The sequence below is a fragment of the Brassica napus genome, chromosome C5 (genome assembly GCF_020379485.1).
Source record: "Brassica napus cultivar Da-Ae chromosome C5, Da-Ae, whole genome shotgun sequence".
NCBI classification, from domain to species: domain Eukaryota; kingdom Viridiplantae; phylum Streptophyta; class Magnoliopsida; order Brassicales; family Brassicaceae; genus Brassica; species Brassica napus.
In genome coordinates, this window is record NC_063448.1 from 3,523,073 (window position 1) to 3,535,846 (window position 12,774).

Below are 12,774 nucleotides of genomic sequence, written 5' to 3' on the forward strand. Positions count from 1 at the left end.
ATCCGGTTTAACTAGCTGATTCGGTCTGGTTCAAATTAAATTTACTTAACTGGAACCGACTATTTAGGTTTCATTGAGATTCTCTCCTCTCTTCCTTCTCTGCGAAATCAAACCGTCGTACCGTCGCCATCGAACTTCAGGTCGCCGGTTACTTATTTCCCCGATTCGCGACTTCTCTCCTACCTTTTCAGGTTTGTTTCTGCCCTCAGTTTTTTTTTTTTTAACAGTTAAGCTAAGTTGGTAATTGATAATAGCCTTGTGTGCGTTGTTGGTAATATACTATCTTCACTATATTGAGCTTACAGATACTGTGTGTAAGGCATTCGCGTTACATACGAGTCCAAATTAATGTATAGTGTTATGATTAATTATGTCGTGGCTTTGATCCTAAAATGATATACATTATTATATCATATGTATGATTGTTTCATGATCCTTTGCATTTACATAGCTAGCCAGCTCTGAATTTTTAGAGCTTTCCGTAATTAGAAAGGACTTATTCTTGTAATGGATATATATGTTTTTGTAATTGTTGAGAGAAGTTAAAGTTTGCCTAGTTCTCTGTTACTCATTCCAAATGGTTTTAAAATCTTGGGGATGAGAACTCTTCAGTATGTTAGCATGTCGGTAATGAAACTTGTTCTGAACACGAGAAAAAAATAAAGCTAGTTTTTCTGTGTCTGAAATTTCCCACCCATGTAATTTCTGTAGGTATAAATGTTGAAGCAAGTGGTTGGCAAGTATTCGATAGGTAAAGCAATTTATGGAAGTAACAGAGCAAAGCTGAGACCTTTCTTGTTCTAAACCAATTGTGCATTCCACAATGGGCAGGTAAGCGGCCACCATCCTTTCCACTTTGATCGCTTGAGGATTAGTAGAAGAACTAGTGTATTCGTTCGAGTCATGTGTGTACAGCCTTGTCCCTGTTTGGTTGAAATCTCGTAACTTGATCTACTTCGAAGCGTTTTTCAAATTGGTTTCTCTTGTCGTCTGTTTACCCTACGGTATAACCACTCACTTTAGCTTCTTAACTAAAGTTGATATGGATTCTATGAGCAGGACCCAAAATAGTTGGAAGATGATTTCTTTGAAATGTAGCTCATAGATGTAAATGACTGAATCGTTCTACCTCTCGTTACGTTGTTGGTCTTTTGATAAATGCCATTAGTTTAGCCATTTAGGTTAGTCAGGATGCAATAGCTACATTTAGGTTCATTTGTATCTAATTTGGCTATGCCTTTTGCCATGCTTGACAGACTGTTCTTGCTCCGAGAAGCTTCTTCGGCGTTGAAGACTACGTGGACGATGACACAAGCCGACCATACACATACCAAAAGGAGAAAAAATCGAAGAATCCAGACAAACACGTCTCCTTCAAGCAACGGACAGTGGCGTACATGGAGCCCTTCACACTAGACGTGTTCATCTCAAAACGTTTTGTATCCGCATCTCTCACGCACCGTGTCACATTCAAGCAAGTCGCGGTTGCGGGGACAAACTCGAAAGACGTAAAAGCGGTCCTGAGGTCAAGATGCGATATCCCAGCGTGTATGTCCATAGGGAGGATCTTGTCCGAACGAGCGAAAGAGGCTGATGTGTACACGGCTTCTTACGCGCCGCGAGACCAAGACAAGTTTGAAGGGAAGATCAGAGCTGTTGTCCAGTCCCTTATTGATAACGGAATCGATGTTAAAATTTACCTGGATTAGATACCAAATGTTTGGTTCTGTGTTTAGAAATTAAGGTTTGATTTCGAAGTGTACTTGCTATGAATTCAACAAGATATATGAGAAGAAATGCTTAATCACGACTCAGTAACGCATGCTAAATTAATTAACGTATGTTAACTATAGGTATCTCCCGTGCGTTGAAAACAAAAAGTTAGCTAGTGGAAGATTAAAATAGTGGAGATGCGGGGTATCGAACCCCGTGCCTCTCGCATGCAAAGCGAGCGCTCTACCATTTGAGCTACATCCCCATGTTGTTCCTTTACTTGCGTACAACTATTCATTTCTCTACTCGCTTAGTCAAGCGAGAGGTCTATACATTGCATTTGCATATATTCAACCATACAATTAATGAATGAAACTGCAACTGAGTTTATGTTCTGCAAAATGGTCTGAATTGTATTTTAACTGCAACATTGAACATGCAATTGGAAAAAAAATGAATCAAACCTAAGATCCATTACGAAATATTATATCATCGAAACATTTGTTACAAAAGCCCCATTAGCTTCAAAACAAAGTTGATATTTTACAAGGGAACCCGACAACAAAGAGACCAAAAGGAAAGGTGAAACTCAGAACTCTTGAGAAGCAGATCCAATGTCTCCCTTGTTCTTCCCAACCTTGGAAGGCAAAAGGTTCGAATGAATGTTGGGCAAAACGCCACCGTTCGCAATCGTCACAGCTCCCAGAAGCTTACTCAGCTCCTCATCGTTCCTCACCGCGAGCTGAATGTGCCTCGGCACGATACGCGTCTTCTTGTTATCCCTCGCCGCGTTTCCAGCAAGCTCCAACACCTGTCCGAATCCAATCGAATAAAATCAGTACGAGGTAGATTCCACAACAGACAAGATTCGAATCGATTCGGAGTTATATACCTCAGCGGCGAGGTACTCGAGAACGGCGGAGAGATAGACCGGAGCTCCGGCGCCGACACGCTCGGCGTATTTCCCTGCCTTGAGGAATCTGGCGATTCTCCCGACGGGGAACTGAAGACCGGCCTTCGAGGATCGAGAGACGGACTTGGTGGCCTTTGGCTTTCCTCTACCGCCTTTGGTCGTGCCGCTTCCTGCGCCGGTGCTCATCGTCGATTGAAGAAGAAAATTTCGCAGATATCGAATCTAAAAGGTTGGTGAAGTCTTGAGTACAGAGGAAAGAAGATGTTGTGTGCTTTTAGGGTTATGTCCTTGTCTATTATATAAAGGCTTGACTATTAACTCTGATTGGTTGGATATGACATCACACGGATCGCCAGCCTGGCATTACATTTGGGCTTTAAATTGTTACGGTGTTTACACCTGTATTTCCAGTTTTAAGGACTTTTAAAGGGCCCAGATGAAACAGACCTTTGAAAGGCCCAAAGGCCATAATAAGGCCCTTGTTTTGATATTTTAATTATTCCCCAACCGCAGCGTTTTCCCCAAATGTACTACCAACCATTTAAAACATGGTTGGTTACTAATCAAATCTTGCAAGTCGAATTAGCAAAATATAATTGACAAATTACTCGATGATGCAACTAGAGATGGAAATTAAAATCTAAGAAAAAAAATCAAGTTGTGGTAGTGACTAGTGAGTCAATATATTTCATCATTTCATATAACATATGCTAATCGTTGTCCACATGCAACAACAGAGCAATGAGACAACCTGACCACATATAATAAACGTATGAAGACTATTCAAACTTGTAAAACAATTTATGAGAGCAACCAAAAAAAAGTAGATAGGATAAAAGAGGAAGGGTGCGATCGTAGCAGCACTAATGCACCGGATCCCATCAGAACTCCGCAGTTAAGCGTGCTTAGGCGAGAGTAGTACTAGGATGGGTGACCTCCCGGGAAGTTCTCGTGTTGCACCCCTTTAAAAAAAAAAATGTTCCAAAAAAAAAAAAAAAAGGATAAAAGAGGAAAGAAGATGGAATCTGCAAGTCTGCTGGATAAGCAAGAAGAAGCAAGAACTACTCCTTCCTTCACTCATGGTGTTCTTCTCAGTACCTCCGTTGCTGTCGCTGGATCCTTCTGTTATGGCTGCGCCGTGAGACTTCATCTTCTCTCTCTTCTTTTTTCTTACTTTTCTTAGATCTTCCGGTGATTTCGGATTTTCCAGTTGAAATTCATGTGAACTCTGCATAGATCTCAATATGTCATGTGTGCTTTCAACTTAATAATTACTATTTTTGGCCTTAATTTTGAAGATGTCGTATACATCGCCTGCTCAATCCAAAATCATGGAAGAACTGGGACTTTCTGTGGCTGATGTGAGTCCAATGTGTACGCAATTCTAAGAAACCGGTTCACTTAAGCCATGGGTTGAGTATCATTTAAACCGGCTCTTTATTTTCGTTTTGGTCAGTATTCGTTTTTCACTTCGCTAATGACATTGGGAGGAATGATTACGGCCGCGCTTAGCGGAAAAATCGCTGCGCTCATTGGTCGTCGACAAGTAATTAATTTCCCTTGATACATTATATCGACGTCTTAGTTATATACATATGCGTTTAATGTGTTCATCTATTGATCATCTTCAGACAATGTGGATCTCAGATGTTTGCTGCCTCTTTGGCTGGCTCGCTGTAGCGTTTGCACATGTTTGTTTCCCCTCCGCATATAATTTATCATATATTATGTGAATATATACTTCCACTTATAGCTAAAAAATACAATTAATTTTTGATCTATTGTTATTATTAAAAGGATATTATGCTGCTAAATATTGGACGACTCTTCTTGGGTTTCGGAGTTGGTCTCATTAGTTATGTGGTAACTCACTTAAAGATTTTAATATTACTTTCAGAGTAGTTAATGGAGTCATATTGCAGCATTTTGTTTGATTAATTGATCATGATATTCAGGTTCCTGTGTATATAGCAGAGATTACACCCAAAACATTTCGTGGAGGATTCAGTTTTACTAATCAGGTGAACAATTATATAAAATTCAAAAATAACTTGTAAATTTTAAATTACAATATATAACCAATGTTTTATCATTAACTTACAGCTTCTACAATGTCTTGGAATTTCGCTGATGTTCTTCACCGGGAACTTTTTCCGTTGGCGAACATTAGCTCTTTTAAGTAACTATCCAAAAAAAAATCACAATAAATGAATTTTACAACAAGTCATATTACTAAACTCTCTCTTGAATGACTAGGTGCAGTTCCATGCGCTGTGCAGCTGATAGGTTTATTTTTCATCCCTGAATCTCCTAGATGGCTGGTATACTAAAAACTTTCAGATGTTTTTCAATAATATTTGAGATGTGTATTATTTAGGGTTATTAGTATTAGTTCTTGTGCACAACTAAAGCATGTCAACATATTAATGTTCCTCTAAGGCTATGTATGGTCGAGATCAAGAGCTTGAAGTTACCTTGAAGAAATTGAGGGGAGAAAATTTTGATGTTCTCGAAGAAGCAGCAGAAATCAGAGAAACAGTGGAAATCTCCAGAAGAGAATCTCAAAGTGGAATAAAAGATTTGTTTCACATGAGAAACGCACAACCGTTGATAGTAAGTCTCATCAAAGATCAGTCATGTATTTAAAATGTATAATCAACGTGTTGTGGCTTTTTGAAAAATGTTAGATAGGATTGGGACTGATGCTTATGCAACAATTTAGCGGGAGTGCGGCGATAAGTGCTTACGCTGCTAGTATTTTCGACAAAGCTGGTAAACCAAAATAAAAAGATTTGACGTTCAGGTCACTGGTTTTATACTTGCATCAACAACTTTAACATCATGTTATCAGGTTTCCCAATCAACATTGGAACAACAATCCTCGCAGCTGTTCTGGTATAACATTATTTTTAGAAAACATCATTCACTCTTTATTTTCATATCTCTGACTACTTTATATCTTCAATCTTTTAAAGGTACCACAGTCTATAGTTGTCATATTGACAGTTGATCGCTGGGGACGCCGACCACTTCTTTTGGTTAGTACTTCATGATTATCGAGTAAACTACATATACCTGATGTTTTGGATTAAAATTGTTTTACCCATTTGAACTATTTTTTTGTTTGCAGTTGTCTTCTACTGGAGTGTGCATATGTTCATTTTTAATCGGCCTATCTTACTATCTTCAGGTTTAGTCTTTTTAACTATTTCGGTGGCCAATCTAACTAAACATGATTTTCATTTTGTATGGACTTAACTTCAATTTTCTTCCCTGAGTAGAAGCCTGGTGAAGTTCAGACGATTTGTTCCGTTTTGCTAATCGTCGGTATTATAGTACGTAAATGCCAAATTTCCTCTGCAGTTAATTATTCATAAATAACTTGATGAAACCATAACACAAATCAACCGAATTATATACTAGGGTCATGTCTCGTTCTTTTGCATTGGTCTAGGTGGATTACCATGGGTAATAATGTCAGAGGTATTTGTTTAATTATCCACTAGATTATAATTAATTTAGTTTATCTTTGTTAATGACATTTTATTATTGATTTGTTAATCAATGTCAGATATTCCCGGTTAATGTGAAAATTACTGCCGGTAGCCTTGTTACGGTGTCAAGCTGGTTTTTCAGTTGGGTCATCATTTATAGTTTCAATTTCATGATGCAATGGAGCGCTTCAGGTAAATTTAACTCTGGACCAACACACACCATAAAGTTAGTTATTTGCCCTAGTTATAACTTATAGCCATTCAATTATGGTTGGTCAGTATTTAAGATAAAATTAAGTGTGTTTTCACTTGTCTCAAAGGTTAATTTGCATATCGATCCAAAATATCCCAAAAAGTAATCATATTCTCAATTTCTTCATTTCTTGATAATTTTTTACGACATCTGGTATTTGTAAAACAAGAAAGATCAATAAAAGAAATTTTAAAAATCCAAAGCCTTTTTACAAAAAAAAAACAAAAAAAATTAAAAATATATAAAGTTATAGTATATATTATATAGTAGCAAAGTTTATCTATAGCAGTCATGAAAGAGCATATGTGAAAATTTAAAATATGTTCTGCAATGTCCACACATACTATGTTAAATATATCATAAAAATTTAAAATGATTTTTTTTTTCATTAATCAAACTCTCAGGAACATATTTTACATTTTCTGGAGTTTCTTTGGTGACGATTGTATTCATATGGATTTTGGTGCCTGAGACAAAAGGTCGAACACTGGAAGAGATTCAAGCATCACTTGTCCGATTTTCATAAATCCAAGTATGATAAACTGTTACAAACGTTTCTGTTCAACATGTTACAAAGTTCTCAACAATTTAATATCAATTTAAGTTTTTAATAAAATGTGATTAGTCTTTTATAATATCTTCACCTTCATTTTATTTAATCCACTTTATAAATCAAAAGTTTAAATTTAATCTATTCTATTAATTTAGAGTCTTATTTTATCTACTGAAACAAGAGTCTATGTTAAGTTGGACCAATTCTAAATTATTAATATTTAGTATTTGATATTCTATCTTAATCAATCAAAAATCTAACCTACTAAATAAAACATGATATTCAGAAATATATTCTCCTAAATCTACTTTTTGAAATTTAAAATTATTTAAAAGTAAATTTTTTTTTTATTGTTTTAGCTATTAAACTATATAAATATGGTTTGTATTTTATTTTCTTGTAGATATCCAAAAGCGTTTTTAAAAAGGAATGAAAAATAGTTAAAATATGTTAGTTTATCATGCGTAACAAATTATTAAGTGAGTAGAACATGTCACAATAAAAACAAAGTATTATATTAAACTCAAATTATTAACATAGCATATATTTGTCAAAAATAAACGCAGGAGCTGAAATCCAAATTATCAACATACAAACTCTAACATTTACAATATAATTTTTTTTTCAATTTTCAAAATTAAAAATATATTCCGCATTTTAATGCGGTAGTAATATTCTTTTGTCGATCAAGACGTTTAAATTTTAAAATTAGTCACCAAATATAATTGATTAACGATGAAATTAAAAAGATTTGGTCAACAAAAATAAAAAATTAACATTTTAGTAAACAAGAGTTTAAACCGTCCACTTAGGCACTTAGTCAAAAATGTTAAGATGATTAATATTAAATCATTAAACGAATAACATCAAATTTTAATTGATTATGTTTGAAGGAAATAACATGGTTTCTACCAGAAAAACACGATATTACTAATTCACTAATATGTTATTTTGATTAGTTACACAAAGGTAACAAAGTGTTCACAGAAATTGGGAGAAAGACACTAACCAGAAGGAGATTAAATAATACTCCCTCCGCTCCCGAAAGTAAGGTTTTTTAGAGTTTATTTTTGTTCTATGAAAATAGATTTTCTATATTTTTAAGGTATTTTGTATATTTTTGAGAAACATTAATTATGAATATTTGAATTGATTAAATTTTATTGGTAGATAGTTACTGAAAAGTGTATTGAAAAGTAAATTTATTATTTTCTTAATAAAAATGAAAACTTTAGAAAATCTTACTTTCGCTACCATGGGAAAAATAACTATCATAAGTTCAAGAGCAACCACAAGAAAAATTAAAAACAGAGAGAGTAAACTGCAAACTATTAAATGCTATATAAGTCACTACCCATTCTCGGACACTGAAACTTGTCGGAAAAGACTGAAGAAGAAGAGGAAGAGTCGCTCAAAGGTTCATCAAGGATTACACACAAAAAAAAAAAGATTCATCAACGATGAATCCTCAGAGTTCTAGGTACCTTCTTTCTCACAAGTAGTCTGATCTTTTATCTGTCATTTTGACTTCTGATTTTCTTTTTAGTTGTTGTTAATTACCAGTCACTTGTTTAATAAAAAAAAAATTAAGACTTTACAAACATTCTTTAATCTTTTGTTATACGTTTAGGTTGAGCGATCACACAGACGTCAACAGCAACGAGTTTCACGCTTACTGCTTGTCTCTCGCTACGTAAATTCTCACTGACATTTTAATCTAAATCTGCATTTCTTGTGGAATCTCAAAAGGTTTGAATGTGTTTTTTTTTTCGCATAAAGTTTTAATCTTTTTTAAGTTACAAAAAAAAAAGTTTCAATCTTTCAATGTGATTCTTATTCCTTTGGGTTAGTAATAGTATACTCATCTTTTACTGTTGTTTCCGTGTTTATATGGTGCAGGTGGGTCAATGTAGATGTGATGATCAAACGAAGGGAGTGATCATGACGCTGATGATGTCAGTTAAGGTAACTGAAGAACATAGTTAGAAACTTAGTATCTATTGTGGTTATGAAATCATATCTGTATATTATATTTTGTTAATGTCTTTTTTTTCTTTGCGCAGAGTGCTTGTGAGCTTGGATGGTTCACTCAGAGAGAATCTCAACAACTGTTGGCTCTTGTAGACTCCGTATGTGTAGTAGTTCCATACGATTTTTTTTTTTTTTAATTAGAGACTAGGCATGATTCTTTTAAGTAGGCGATGCTTTTCTTCTTATACAGATGTTGACGAGTTTCACCGGTTCTGAAAACGTCCCCTCTAGTCCAACTCCTAACGGCTCCGTCAGTCTAATTCCTCAGGTCATGGAAAGGTAGCCTGCAACTTCTTTTCTTATGAATGTATCTCACTTGTTTTGAATCTCCTCCATTTTTTTGAAATGTCTGTAGGTTCTATCCATTTTTGAAGCTGGGGCATATTCTTGTTTCTTCTGAAGCAGATGTAACTTCTATTTATTTATTTATTGAGTTCTAAGCACCTTTTTTACATGTGTGCCTAAGTTAGTTTTTTTTTTCCCTCTTATGGCAGGTAGAATCATTCGCTTTGGCGAAGCCCTTCCATATATCAAAGAACATTGTGGAACATTCTCCTAGACCGAGACCGAGAGTAGTATGTATTGATAATTTTATGTTAATCTTTGTTTATGCTTAATGGTTTCTAATTACAAGAATATGTTGCTTTGCTCTTCAGGGACTATTTGTTTTCCGAACAGATGATATAAGCAACTCTAGTTGTATTATACATCCTCAAGAAGTCAGGTATGGCTTCCTCTTTTAACATGAACCGTTAGGGAAGTAGTTTCTGTATGCTAACTAACCACATTTGGTTTTATTTTGAAAATCTACAGCTTTTCATTGAATGGAAGGGGCGTTGACAAGAGACATATCAGCTCAATGGTTTTTGTTTTTGAAGTTCTTACTGATAATATTTTTGAAGTTCTTACTTACAAGTAATTTGATTTCAGGATTCAAGGCCGCAGCGTCCAACGAATCTTTATAACATGCTCGTCCACGGGACAAATCTTCTGAAACGTATTTACAGTAAACATACCTCTTGCTAGACAAGGTAGATGGACTTGTCTTCCTTTCCTCTCAGGAAGGCTTATTCTGTACCCTTTATGCAAGAAGGTATTAAAACATATCTTTGACATCTAATCAGCCTGCAATATATCCCTGTCCATCTTATTGTAAGATGGGTTCAGTCATCCGCAACAGATATGAAAAACAGTCGAACCTTGTTCACAATCAGAGCCTGTTCATGGCTTGAGATGTCACAGCTAACGTAAAAGGCCTGCAACTTTCGGTGAAAGAAAGAGATGGTTGAGAGATTTACCTGCAACTTTGAGTTACATACATCTTATCAATGTGAAATCAAAATCAATACAATCATAATCCATGTAAAGTTGGGTTCTTATGCAGATCTAGATATACACAACAGGGTGTGTGTTACTAACAACAAAGAGTTATCAATCATTCACTTTGAGATTGGAGAAAAACCTGAGAGATGCCAAAGTAGAAAACTTGCTTCAGTGATCGAGAGAGCGAGAGAGATAGAGACAACGCCAATCTGAGAAGCAATGGTGGCGGTGGTGGTGACGAGCGGCCGTGTTACCGTCACTGCAACTCCGACAGCAGCTCCTTCGTGGCTTCGTCTCCTCCTCCTCCATTAACACTTCAATCTCAATTTCAGAAGAAACCAAATCACTTTTGCAAAACCCATACTAGAACAAAAAAAATATTTCTACCTAAACCAAATATTTTGGTGCCAAATGTGATTTTTCTCTAACTATTTGGCGCTCATAAGTGTTGAAAGAGATAAAAAAAAATTATATTTTTGAGTTCGGCAGCATCGCAAAAATCTTGCAAAATGCTATATAGAGTTGATTTAAAGTTACCATAGAGTAAAACATCCCAACTGACTACTTTTAATAGCATTTTGTGAATTCGTGCTACCGTGGTGTGATATGCTACCAATATCCAAATTTCTCGTAGTATACATTTGTTTTTCTGAGAGTTTTTTTATTGTTTTGTGTTGTATGTAAGCTTGTGACATACCTAAGGAGGGCCCATCAAGGATATCTCTCAGCTGTCCTATCAGGTATCCTTGGATGTATATCTAATAGCTTTGTTGATTTTCAAAGTTACCTTAAACCTTTGTGTGATAAAACATTGTTAACAGCCGCAAGCGTATCATACTTCCTGTGAAGGGTCATGGCTGCAAGCATCTTCAGGTTGACGCCATTTTTCTATTTCAGTATAAGAAAGGATAGTATCATATTCTTGTAGTTAGTTATGTTTGCTTTTTATGTTTTGTAGTGTTTTGATTACCGGAACTATATCAAACTCAATACGAGGATACCGTCATGGTGCTGTCCACTTTGCTATCAGTATGTCTGCTTTACTGACATCCGTTTAGATCAAACCATGATAAAGGCAAGTAAGCTCACTTACTACTGTTTGATATATGCACAGATTCTAGAAGAGGTGGGAAGTAATGTGACAGACGTGGCTATCTGTTTTGTAACGGAGAACGATGAGAATGTTGAGAACTTGAGTCCAGCTGTTTTGGATCTTACAAGAGATGAGAATGAAATGGAAGCATCCGGAAACACTCAGATTCCTATGGTTAACCAGTCTTCTTCTGATTCAATGGAGGCACTGCCACAGTTGCCACAAACTTTTAATAATGATGGGCAGCAGCAACAGTTCATGAATTTTCCAGTGTCATCAGCAAGAGAAGTCATACACATGCCTGGTGCTCACTCTTCTCAATATCAAGGGTTACATGTTTCTTCCCTTGGACTTTCTCTTGGAAGAGACTCTGATTTGATGGAGAGGTGGAACCACCACAACTATGGAAATTGCATACCTCAAACTCAGTTTCATCTTCCCACAAGGAGCTTGTCACCTGTGCAGGGAAGACCAATCCCATCTTCCATTACATCTCCCCAAACTTTAGCTTTCAGCTATGGAGGGAACTCCGACCAGAGACACATGCAAAGACATAATCCTGGTGGTGCTGGGGAACAGTTGCCATCGCGTGAGTTCATGAACATGACTCCTGATAACTCTGCAAACATGCGCCCACAGATTCGGATGATGCGAGGCAGCATAACGCCCGGTTCCACAAGGTATGACCACCTGATCATTCAACCTACCCAGCGGCCTGTACAGTCACAATCACATGCTCAAACACTTCCTCCACCTCAGCCAACAGCTTACGATTACGTCCCGGTTCAGTCACAAGCTCAAACGTTTTTGGCGAACCCAAGCTATCCTGTTGGTACTAATGAAACGCAAGCTGGGAGCAGTTTATTGCTCTTGGAGGAAGGTGTTGCGCCACTCGGGTCGTTTTGGTCAACGCCTCCTGAGACATGATGAAGTCTGATGGCTAAGATATGCAACACACGGTTGGTAGGAAGAGCATGAATCCACAAACACAGTCAGTAAGTAGCGTATAAGTCTGGTATTTTTTTGGTACAAACCGGTTTAGGGATCCGGTATGTACATGGGGAAAGTTGTTTTTTTTTCGGTCTAGGGTATTCTTCAGACTCACGCAATGTGAAAACACTAGGGTATTTGTTTGATCTTTTTTCTTCTATTTAGATTCCTAAAAACATAATCCAAGAGGTTTGTGTTCAGGTACGTTTACAGGAAGGTGTGTTCTTTTGGGCTGATATACACCTAATTTAAGCATAACTTAAAAAGACTAGACATAATGATAGAGTTTGTCTAATGCAGTGGGCCAAGGAAGTCCATATCTCAATATTCATATGAGGTCGCAGTTCTTTTCCTATCATGTTTATCAAAAATCTCAATATCATGCAATTAAAATCAAATTATAAGTTAAAA

General features: G+C 36.3%; 4 protein-coding genes, 2 non-coding genes and 1 pseudogene across 7 annotated transcripts; 5 read left to right on the top strand and 2 right to left on the bottom strand.

The window, feature by feature from the left end:
- Positions 1–715: 715 nt before the first annotated feature.
- On the top strand, positions 716–1,810 carry LOC106414055 (annotated as a pseudogene).
- A 95-nt stretch (positions 1,811–1,905) lies between these two features.
- On the bottom strand, positions 1,906–1,978 carry TRNAA-UGC. Its single transcript has one exon. It is a non-coding gene; the product is annotated as a tRNA-Ala (tRNA).
- Positions 1,979–2,155: 177 nt separating this feature from the next.
- LOC106411665 (probable histone H2AXa) lies at positions 2,156–2,909 on the bottom strand. The gene is made up of 2 exons (XM_013852470.3): positions 2,606–2,909; positions 2,156–2,524 (listed from the first exon to the last, which is right to left on the bottom strand). Exons 1-2 carry the CDS (start codon positions 2,810–2,812, stop codon positions 2,303–2,305), a joined length of 429 nt encoding a protein of 142 aa, XP_013707924.1. The 5' UTR covers positions 2,813–2,909; the 3' UTR covers positions 2,156–2,302.
- Positions 2,910–3,470: 561 nt separating this feature from the next.
- Positions 3,471–3,589, top strand: LOC125587994. Its single transcript, XR_007324390.1, has one exon. It is a non-coding gene; the product is annotated as a 5S ribosomal RNA (ribosomal RNA).
- A 2-nt stretch (positions 3,590–3,591) lies between these two features.
- On the top strand, positions 3,592–7,005 carry LOC106415531 (sugar transporter ERD6-like 2). 2 transcript variants are annotated; one of them, XM_013856273.3, is made up of 17 exons: positions 3,592–3,764; positions 3,925–3,987; positions 4,083–4,172; positions 4,258–4,317; positions 4,424–4,489; positions 4,582–4,647; positions 4,730–4,805; positions 4,883–4,947; positions 5,066–5,239; positions 5,314–5,398; positions 5,478–5,521; positions 5,602–5,664; positions 5,757–5,816; positions 5,908–5,961; positions 6,050–6,109; positions 6,198–6,312; positions 6,778–7,005. In XM_013856273.3, the coding sequence occupies exons 1-17, from the start codon at positions 3,603–3,605 to the stop codon at positions 6,897–6,899; spliced, it is 1,425 nt and encodes a 474-aa protein (XP_013711727.2). In that variant the 5' UTR covers positions 3,592–3,602; the 3' UTR covers positions 6,900–7,005. The 2 variants fall into 2 exon arrangements, with proteins under 2 accessions (XP_013711727.2, XP_048613860.1); XM_048757903.1 differs by having other exon boundaries at positions 3,593–3,764; positions 3,925–4,000.
- Positions 7,006–8,559: 1,554 nt separating this feature from the next.
- BNAC05G06470D (E4 SUMO-protein ligase PIAL1) lies at positions 8,560–10,763 on the top strand. The gene is made up of 9 exons (XM_048757904.1): positions 8,560–8,619; positions 8,826–8,891; positions 8,990–9,055; positions 9,148–9,236; positions 9,313–9,364; positions 9,452–9,532; positions 9,614–9,681; positions 9,771–9,819; positions 9,888–10,763. Exons 2-9 carry the CDS (start codon positions 8,868–8,870, stop codon positions 9,981–9,983), a joined length of 525 nt encoding a protein of 174 aa, XP_048613861.1. The 5' UTR covers positions 8,560–8,619; positions 8,826–8,867; the 3' UTR covers positions 9,984–10,763.
- On the top strand, positions 9,993–12,300 carry LOC125586871 (E4 SUMO-protein ligase PIAL1-like). The gene is made up of 4 exons (XM_048756675.1): positions 9,993–10,050; positions 10,966–11,020; positions 11,102–11,153; positions 11,239–12,300. The coding sequence occupies exons 1-4, from the start codon at positions 9,993–9,995 to the stop codon at positions 12,298–12,300; spliced, it is 1,227 nt and encodes a 408-aa protein (XP_048612632.1).
- Positions 12,301–12,774: the final 474 nt, after the last annotated feature.